Source organism: Sipha flava, unplaced genomic scaffold, assembly GCF_003268045.1.
Source record: "Sipha flava isolate LNK unplaced genomic scaffold, YSA_version1 233_pilon_pilon, whole genome shotgun sequence".
Classification (NCBI taxonomy): domain Eukaryota; kingdom Metazoa; phylum Arthropoda; class Insecta; order Hemiptera; family Aphididae; genus Sipha; species Sipha flava.
The window spans coordinates 101,893-112,780 of NW_020272873.1; the positions used below are offsets into that span (position 1 = coordinate 101,893).

At 25.9% G+C, this 10,888-nt stretch overlaps 1 protein-coding gene across 1 annotated transcript in view; it reads left to right on the forward strand.

Annotated features, from left to right (window-relative positions):
• The window catches only part of LOC112683728 (beta-galactosidase-like), a gene marked incomplete in the record, with an annotated part of 44,229 nt that extends 34,059 nt beyond the window's left edge, over window positions 1-10,170 (forward strand). Inside the window, 5 exon segments of the mRNA XM_025554884.1 lie at window positions 5,735-6,087; window positions 6,211-6,474; window positions 6,611-6,748; window positions 6,802-7,014; window positions 9,908-10,170. Coding sequence (XP_025410669.1) covers window positions 5,735-6,087; window positions 6,211-6,474; window positions 6,611-6,748; window positions 6,802-7,014; window positions 9,908-10,093 — 1,154 coding nt within the window.
• Window positions 10,171-10,888: the final 718 nt, after the last annotated feature.

Consider the following 10,888-nt stretch of genomic DNA (forward strand, 5'->3'; position numbering starts at 1 on the left):
TAATAGTGTTTTAGGCTGTAGTGACAAGCTACTGATGTAGGTAGTACATATTTAAATCCATTGTTTTATTATATATGATATAAAACATTTCGTACAAACTACAATTATTTTTAAAGTATCACAAAAATGAAAAAACATAATACGAAAGTGAAGCTAAAATGAAATAAAGTGGGGATACATCTATGTGAAATGATTAAAATGTAAAATAAAGTTTTAAATATAAAATAAATGTAAAATTAAATTTATACTCAGACATAATTTAACTAAATATGAGAACAATATTTTAAATGTGGGACAAATATGACGACGCCTTGCAAGACTTCAAAAGTACAAAATAAAACTATTTTAGGTTATTCGATTGTATATTATTGGTGAAAAATATAACACACGGGTGACAGCCAATGGAGTATTATAAATTAATATCTTATACATAATAATACTACAGAATAGATTAAAGCAAAATGGAAACTCTTGGCCGCCCAAATTTTTGTCCGAAATTTTGAAAGGGCTCGACAGGTTAGCTAGATAGAAAGAAAACATGTTTATATTATATCTGTATTATTTAGATACACTGTCAATTATATATTATCAAGATGTTTAACAACGAACCATAAAATGTAATGTTTTGTTTTGTAAACCAACTAAAAAAATCAACGGCTTTAAGTTTGTTGGTAAACATCACTGGTCGACTGAAGACGTATTTTGTTTACAGATTTTTTTTATCGTTGTTACCCTGTGATTTTATACTAATTTTTACGATTTTTGTGAAAACTTGTTGTAGTTGTTATTTTTCAATATATTTTGTTACTACTTGATTCTTTTTGTATAAACACTATAAACAATGTCTAATATGTCGTACAATAGACTCCCATTCAACTGTGTTGGACTTTTAAAAAAATATTTTGCTTAAATTATTTTCAAACCTCACCTTATGCTAATTGTATTCAGGATTTGGACCAAATTTTATGTTCTGAAATAGGTTGTGGTGAATTCCTTAATCCGCTAGCACCAGAAAAAAGTCCTTTTAAATTTAAATCAATCATTATCGATACAGTTGATTATAGAAATTTAAATTTACCTGAGAAAAACAAATTTTCTTGTATATGTGGTTATATAATGAAGAAATGTTTAGAAAATTATATATATACGAGGATTGTATAAATTATGCCCGTCATCAAAAACTATTAGACCAGTCACTTATTTTATGTTTTTTTAAAGCATATGCTACAAGTGATCACTCTACATTTAGAAACCTAATGATGCTCCATATACTTCAATTTCTATCTTTTATTTTTGAGTTAAAAAATATTTTTATTAAATTATTTCCTTCTAGTTTTATAGAAAATAGAGTTGGCTCCAAGTTGAAACTTCATTTTAGTAATGTTCCTTTTAATCACTCATGTAAACTTTTCGACTGATCTTTTTTATTAAATGTATATATTAGGTTTAGGATTTTCACAACAGTTAAATTTTTTAATAGAACTTCAGTTTTTGAAAAAAAAATAAAAAAATGGAAAACTAATTTCTTATCCCATTTATAATATTTCATTTGTATTTGTAATTACCATTTATTAATTATTTATAATCCTATAATCCGAAAGAAAATTATTTTTAACAATTTGTTCTTATTATTATTATCATTATTATTAATAATATTTATATGTCTTTTATTACCATTTATAATTTATTTTGTTTATACACTAAATAATACATTAATAAACTGAAATTAAAAAGAAAATGCAATTTTATTGATTTATTTATTTAAATACTATTATTATTTGGCTTGTGTTAAAAAGTAAAATCCTTTTCATTAAAGATTAATGATATATTATAATTAGTAAATATGTATCACAAAATAGATTTAATCTATTCTGTGTGTGTATATTTGTTTACATTATTCAAGAAAAAGCTAACAATAATCTTGGTATCATAAAAAATATTGTACACCACTGTCTTTATTGTATATAAAATATTTCATATTAAATTTTAGGTCTACACTGATGAGTCCTTTCAATATGGTGGACCATATTTTTGGACGGCCATAAGAGCCCGTGTAATTTCTTATCAGTTTCTATTCTGATTTAATCTATTCTATGTTAATACACTACAAAATGTTTATAAATAGTTTATTATACGGAATAAATCGTGTGTATAAAAACAACAATAGCTCATCGAACGCTGATTTCTTATCGTAAATATTCTAAGAAAATAAAATAGGTACTAGTTATTTATTATTATTTCTAATCAATATTATTACCAAATATGGCAATGTCTACGAATTGACAATATAAATAGACCTAATGGCTATTGAGTTTTAAATTAATTTGATTTAAAATCATTTTAATTATTAAAATTATTTTGATTTTGATATGAAATATCGATTTTACCTTTTTTTCAATTTCAATTTTGAAAATCATTACTAACCATTACTAAGATCATTACTAAGATATAATGGACTGGAAACGACGAGGTCGGCGGAGGTTGGGGGACGACTACCAAAAGATTCCACTGATAATAACACTGGGGACCCAATGTTTTCAACGCTACCCGTGTCGTATTTGGTGCCGCATTTTAATCCAATAGAGAAATCACGTCCGTGAGAAGGATAAATAACAATTTTAAAATATTTAATTATTTATTATTAAAACATTTTTTTAAAATGAGAAATCGTAAGTGCAGTGTAAAAGGATGCTCTAGTTTAAAAAGAAATCCCACTGTTTCTTTTTTTAAACCACCAAAAGCCAATTATTCAGCTTAAATATTTAGTCAACAGATGGCGTTGTAAACTCTGGGTCCCTATAGTGACCCCCCTCAATTCCCTTTAGTACATACATTCGTGGCCATGATAAGAGGCTCGTTTCCAATCCATTATATCTTAGTCCATGCTAACCATTAACGATTTTGATATTGATTTTAATTTTCTAAAAGATTTTTAACGATTTTTATCGATATTTGAAATCGATTTCAATTCCTAACTTATATATATATATATATATATATATATATATATATATATATATAATTAAATGAATTGCTGTTCGTTAGTTACATGAATTATAATATTCGTTAACGTCGGTAGTTGATAATAAACTGAAACACAATTGATGTTTTGAATTAAAGATAATGACTTACATTATCAGCCGATAATCAGAATTTAATAATCAAATGAGAATAAAAATAAATCATAATGCCGATGCCAACGTGCAACGGCGCGGCGACATCGAAAACAATTCGCTGAAAACAATTTAATTAGTTATGTGCACATCAATTCCATTATAACGCGTTTTGCGTGTTTCGACTTGTTTTAATTTTTACATTGTACAAATGTGCACAGCAATAGTGTGCACTACTGCACCACTATAACCATAGGCGTGCGCAGACCTCTATTTCAGGATATGCAAAAGGTTTCCATTGCCTACCTCCCCCCCCCCCTAAAACTGAAAGTTAATTTAAGCGTTCAAAATTCTGATCTTAATAACTACCTATTTAATTTGAAATTTTATTTTTTTTTCTCGAAAAAAGAGACTGAATAGCCATTTCTTAATTGTTATAACTGTCTTCATAATTAAAATTTAAAATAAATTACGAAAAAAAAAAATTAAATACATAACACTTGAAATGGTTTGAGTAATACGTTTAAATAGGGTAAATAAATAAAAACGTAATTATATACTTAAACAAAAAAACAAAATAAATTTAATAAATAATTAAAATTAATCATAAAAAGATTCTGCGTACAGTTGAGTTTTTAATATCACCAATAATGTCTTCGGGATTTTAAATTATAGCCATTTCTTGTTCTGTAGTTGATAGTTATTTAATCTCGCTTGAATTATCGAACTTCTTAATTTCATTAACGTTATTATAGCATATGATTTGTCTTTCAAAAATAAATTAAACTGTTTGGGACTGAATATAAAAATATAATAAAAATCATAATGTAATACATAATCACATAATACACATAAGACCAAATATGTCATAATTTTTATTTATTTTATGTAATTTTGGAAAGAAGGCTCTACATTTAGGGTATACATTTACATACCCCCTGCGCACGCCTATGACTATAACACACACACTGATACCGTTCAATCGTGGACAACCGCCTACCCGTTTGGCATTCGGAATAACCCAATCTAAATATTATATTATTTTCATAATATTCTGAATTTATATATTTATATTTTGAAAAATGATCTTAATAACACTACAGGTATTTAGTTGTATTATTATGGTTTATGTTTTTAATTTTTCTTTGAGATTGGGTAGGTAGCAGGGGCGGGTCTTATCATTAACCAATGGAGGGGCTAATGGAGGTTTAAGAATTTAGTTAGTTGGTTTTTTAATTCTTTATACAATTTTAAATTACAGAATATGTTTTTGAGTCCCTCGTAAGTAAGTAATTTATTTACAATAATGACAAAGTTTAAATAGTTACATTCAATTTTAATCTGAAACCATTTTAAAATATGAGTAAATACATATAATTAACAACAAAAGTGAGCTATTTATTTATAAAAAAAATATATAAAGTAAGTACCATATTCATCAATGATCATTGACGATATTTTATTATAATTATTAATATATAATAATACTTTGCTTTGTAAAATAGATAGTTTAGTTCCAAGGGTGGAGGGGGGGTTACTGCCCTCTTATCCACCTCCTTAAACCCGCCTGTGACAGGTAGTGCACGTACACTTGTACGCATATACACGAGCCGCCACTAATTAAATTATTTATTTATTTATTTATTTATTTATTTATGAATTCAATGAATTTAATATTAATGGTTATAATTGTTTTAATAATATATGTTTATATAAGTATCATATCTATATTTAAAAGTGCCTATAGTTAATATTTTACGAAAAAAAAATAAATAATTTAATTTATTCCAAGTTCGTTTAGATATTCAAATAATTTAAGTGAAAATTCAAAAATTTACTTTTTATGTATAATTTTTAGCATAATTTGCTATCATTAATTATCTTTCTTTTTGATTATCGAAATCGTAAAAACAGACCTAAAAACAAAAAACACTAATTCCGTTTCATCTAATCCGAGACAGATGGTTGTAAATGTTCACGAATCAACCAATACGTTTCTTGTTTTCTAGCTTCACTCAGGATGAAAGAAAATAAACCGACAATTATAATTAGATATGACCCATTATTATGCGATATAATATGTGCAATTATAGTTATTATAAGTTTAAATTTTTCTTTCTTTAATAAATAGATTTAGTAAGAGGTATTTTAATGTTGATATATTTTTTTTAAATGTTATGAAAAGCGAACACAGTTATAATGGGAAACAATAACACATGGAAAACCCTATTTTGAAAATTATACAATCTCTAGAAATGGTGATATCAGCGTCCAGTTTTAAACAAATTCGATTATGACGAAAACCGATAGTTTTTCTCAATTATTTTGTGAACTATTGAGAAATATAAAAAAGACCCCCAAAGTTACCAACTTAATAACATTTTTGATCAATTACAAAAATAAACTATTGATGATCGAAGCAGTTTTTGTCGAAATCATGTAGAGAGCCACAAAAAAAAACAGATGGTAAAACCAATAAATTTCTCATTTCACTCAGAATCCAAAATTCTTATAAAAATGTAATAAATTATTTGACTCAATACATTTACGTAACAGTATAATTAACTCTGGTAAATTTTAACATAATTTTTGTAATGAAGTAATAATAATTTTTTTTATAGTGACTGAATGTTTCGGTTATATGAAAGAAGTGCAGAAAAAAGGTCCTTTGGTAAATTCTGAATTTTACACTGGATGGATCGCATATTGGAATCAAACACGACCAGACAGATATTCCAAGGACATAATCCAAGGGTTAAAATATTTTTTATCAAACAACATATCGTTCAATTTATTTCCGTTCCACGGTGGAACCAATTTCGGATTTTCTTCAGGTGCCACTACAGTAGGATCAACTTTAGAAACAGCCGGCTATCTACCTCAGTTAACGTCATACGATTTCAAAGCTCCATTAGACGAGGCCGGTGATCCTACAAACAAATATTATGATATTCAGAGGGTCCTTAAAGAAGCGGTAATTTTATATTCACACAACCTAAACAATGTTTCGAAGAAAATAAAAATTTATGGCTTTATATATATTTTTTAAAACATGTATAAACCACTTAAATATAAGTACGTTACGTTATGTGTTTAGAATCATCCAACCACCTCAACGCCAAGACGTGCACCTAAAGGCAATTATGGAATAGTTAATCTATTACCTGTTGTAAGTCTATTCGACCAAACATCTATGCACATAAAACCCGTCATAAATGAAGTACCGTTGAGCTTTGAAGATATGGATATAAATCATGGACTAGTTTTGTACGAAACAAATTTACCAACGATTGCACGACCAACCAAACTACCACTAATCATAGAAAAACTTCGGGATCGGGCGATTATATTTTTAGACTGTGTTCGTACATTTAATTATTACATTTTAAGGTCACATTAACGATCGGAACATAATAAAATTATTTTTACATATTTAATAGAAATCCAATTGACAAACTATAATAAACATTGTAACTGTATAAATATTATCTGTTCAGGTGAAAATAGGAACAATGAGCCGATCAAATGGAGATACATCAATGGAAGTACCGATAACTAACAATAACAAAAAGCTGAATATTCTAGTTGAAAATCAAGGCAGAATCAACAGTTTAAAATTTTTAAAGGACAAAAAAGTAACTCAGTTATAATGCCTTCTACATGAAACGTATAAATAAATGCTTTTTAGGGGATCTTATCTAACGTAACACTAGGAAAAAATATCCTAGGTCCGTGGGTTATGACTGGATATCCGTTGAACGACACATCCTGGTTGGAATTTGAAAATCTACAACCGAATGTGAAACCACCTGCGTATTACAGAGGGATATTTATCATACCTCAAGACCATAGACATTCAAAACCTTTAGATACGTACTTAGATACATCTGGGTGGTCAAAAGTTAGTAATAATTTCTTTTATTTATTCTCTACGTTCAAAATGTTTAACCTATTTATTTTTTTTGGTTTTTATACATTCTACTTACTTGCATGATTTTAATATATATTTTAATATAATATATTAATACATATTATGTATAATTAATGTTGGAGTTTTAATTATTCAATTGAAAATTAATTAACTGATAACACAGATAAACTAATTTTATATTTTATTATAAATATAATAAAATATCATATTTAAGCATTTATTTTCTACTTAGAAAACTAGCTTTAAATAAACTACAAAACAGCAAAACAGTTATACTTTTAAAATGTGTTATAGTATGACGAATGCAGTACAAAACTACTGTATGCTTAACATATAAATATAATTAATATAAGAATGTAATAGAAATTAAAATTCCTAATTTCGTTAGTAGATTAACTTTACTGATATCAATAAATATATCTTTAAATTTTTAGTTTTAAAAATAAAGAGTTACTAAGTAATAAAAAAAATTCAAATTTAGACATAAAACTTATAAAAAAAAATAAATATTTTGTTTTGTATCTATAGACTTCAGTTAGTTGGGCTGTTTAGTTGCTTATAAATCCAATCATACTTTTTAATATTAATTAAAAGCTGAGAAATGTTTTAAAATATTGATCGATTATATTAATTGTAGAAGGTGAATTTAAAAAAATCATTAGTTATTGATAAAAACAATTATCACACAGATAAATTAACGTCTACTGAGATTACTGTTATATAACAGGTTGATAGTAATTTTGTTTTGGAGGGATTTTCTGGCAATTTTATACTGCACCTAAAGTATATACAATCAATGTGTAATGTTATCAAGTATCAAAAGGTTACAATACCTAGGTAAATTGCGTCTGATTTATACTTAGTACGATATTATTAATTTAACAAAATTTATAATTATTAAAATTTAAAAAAAAACATAAAATTGATATTAATATTTTATTTTTATTTTTAATTATATTTAATATAAAAAGTAAAAATTAAAAAAATAATAACATTTAGGAAAGTACATGACAAATGTGTTACCAGCCCCACCCAAAATAAAAATCTAAAAAAAATTATACAAATAATTAGCACAAAATTCACATGAATTCGCAAGACTGATTCGGAAATTCGCTTGACACTCGTTCCCCTCCAAAACCAAAAATCCACGATGTATTGGTAATACATCTCGCTAGCCTTCTAGTCAAAATTTACACATTCGAAATATTTATTTTACAAATATTCAGCACGAAATTCGCATGAAATAATTATTATTATATATAATATATTATTATAAAATTATAATTATTATTATAAATTGGTAAATATTTTAAGTATTTTATATTTAAGACAATTTTTTGATTTAATTTGAAATAAAACAATATATTTTTTTTTTAATACTGTTGTACATAATAATTTTTACTTTTTAATTTTTCTATAATGTAGAAGGGTGGTTTAACCCTTTAACCCCCCTCACACTAGTGTCAATGGACTCATTGCTGTTTAGGTTTCTAGATTACTGTTTTATTCAAGATCCAAAGTTCTTCTTATATTTAGTGAATTTTAATTTTTACCCAATTCATTTGTACACGGTAACCTGTCGATTTTATAATATCAATAAATATGAAATAAGCTACTTTGCACTTCTCATATTCTCATTAAAAAAATGTATAAATTCAAATATAATTAAATACATTTTTAATTTTAATAAAAACAACGAAAAATTGGTCAATTTTATTTTAGACCTGTGGTCGCGTTTAATCTTTTAGGAGCAATTCTCGATTTGAATACTTATGCTACTTCTAAGTTCAAAAAAAAGTAAAAAATATTAAATAGAAAAAATCTAATTAATCTACTAAGAGCTACTTCGACATGAATTCATTTAAGATATTAATCCTATAATAATTCTGTTCTGTTACCCGGTCGTCATCATCACTTATTGACCCCGGTCTGGTTTGGTATGCCTGTCTCGATTTTTTGAAAAATATTTTCGACAACATTTTTTATAGTGGATCATATTTTAATATTATTAGTTATTAGTGAATATGAGCTCAAATCTCTCTGGCTAGATATAAAACGCGGACAACCAATTTATTGTAGGTGAAAATCGGAAATGAAAAAAATTGCCGCATTTTTCGTCTACCAATCGAGAATTTTAGCGGATCTTCAAGATTTTTTCAAATGCCAAACAACTAACAGATTATAATCAAGAAAACTGGTGCAGTTTACGCGTAATGTTTTTAAGTAGGATTATATGGGAGCACAGATTTCTTTAAAAACAAATTATTTGGACACGGATACATAAAAAAAAATGTATTTTAGCGCAACTTAATTACGTATATATTTAAATAGTACGTAAAAATTTTCATTGGGATATCAAAAGGTTGAAAATCACAGATTTAAAGTATTTAGGATTTAAGGGTTCTCTAAAAATACTTTAATATCAATCAATCAAAATTTTAGTACAAAAATAATTTAAAAACTTATATATTACTTTAATGTATATATAAACTGCCGTAGGAAATAAATATTGCGCCCAAGGCGAAACTTCAAAATGCACTCTTAAGTATTTTTAATTTAAAAATAATATAATTATTAGATAATATTTTCATCAATTGCTTCATTAAGCATAAAAGAGGTTGAAATTTAAAATTATAAATTAAATATATAACAATGACCGTTGTAAATTTGAAGATAAAATGCAAATTTTTCATTTTGGCGTTTCCCAAGAATTTCACTCGGGGCGTTGACAACTCTCACCATATCTTCATGCTACGGCCATATTATATATACGGCCATTATATATAAATAATTGTATTACTAAAAAGAACTTAATAAAAGCAAAAAAAAAAAAAATTAATTAATTAAATTTTTCACGTTTTAGGGTATTGCATTTATCAATAACATAAACATCGGAAGATATTGGCCTCAAGTTGGGCCACAAATCACACTTTATGTGCCAGCACCATATTTAGTTTCTGGATTGAACACCATAGTGATGGTAGAATTTGAAAGAGCTCCCGAAGATTTCACAGTCAAATTAGTGGATAAACCTCGCTTAGATTGGTAGTTAGAATAGAAAAATATATAGAAACAACAGAATAGAAAATGTAGAATTATGCTACTAAAAATTATATAAAAATAAATATTAATCACACAAAAATGTTTTTACAGTTTTTTTTTTTTTTTTTAACAACAATTTATAATAATTATGATATTTTGTTGAATTATATTATCATTTTTTTTTTTTTTATCTTAATAATTTTAATAATCGTGTATTCGATATGAATCATCTATGAATACAGCATTTGAAACTGTTGAATGTTTTTAAAAAGGTAAACAGTGGTTAAAGTGAAGGGAGATGGAATACGACGGATTTTTTCTTATTTAAGGTAAGATTATACAGCATCTTTAATATAAATCTTCTAAGTCCAAGGGGACTTAACGCTAAATGGCGTTTGTTGTGAGACCTGATCTTAAATAAAAATAATGTAATTATATTTCATAAATATAATACTTTAAAATAGTATTGTCATAGTATTGTAATTAATTAAAATTTTAAAATATAGTAATTTGGTCATAATTATTATTATTGTAAATAATTATTAGTATTGATTGTTCACTAATATTACCTTAATCATCTAATCATGTCGGACGATATATTTAATTAACTAATAAAATAACTAATAAAAATTAATTAACTTTAATTAAATTCGTATTACTTATTATTCTGATATTTGAAACTAGGGGTGGGCCAAAATGAAAAAATACTAATAATTTCAATAGGTATCGATTTAATTTAAAATGTTCCTTTCGATAACGATATTTTGAAATATCACTTATTTTGTTGTTTTTTATACATTCA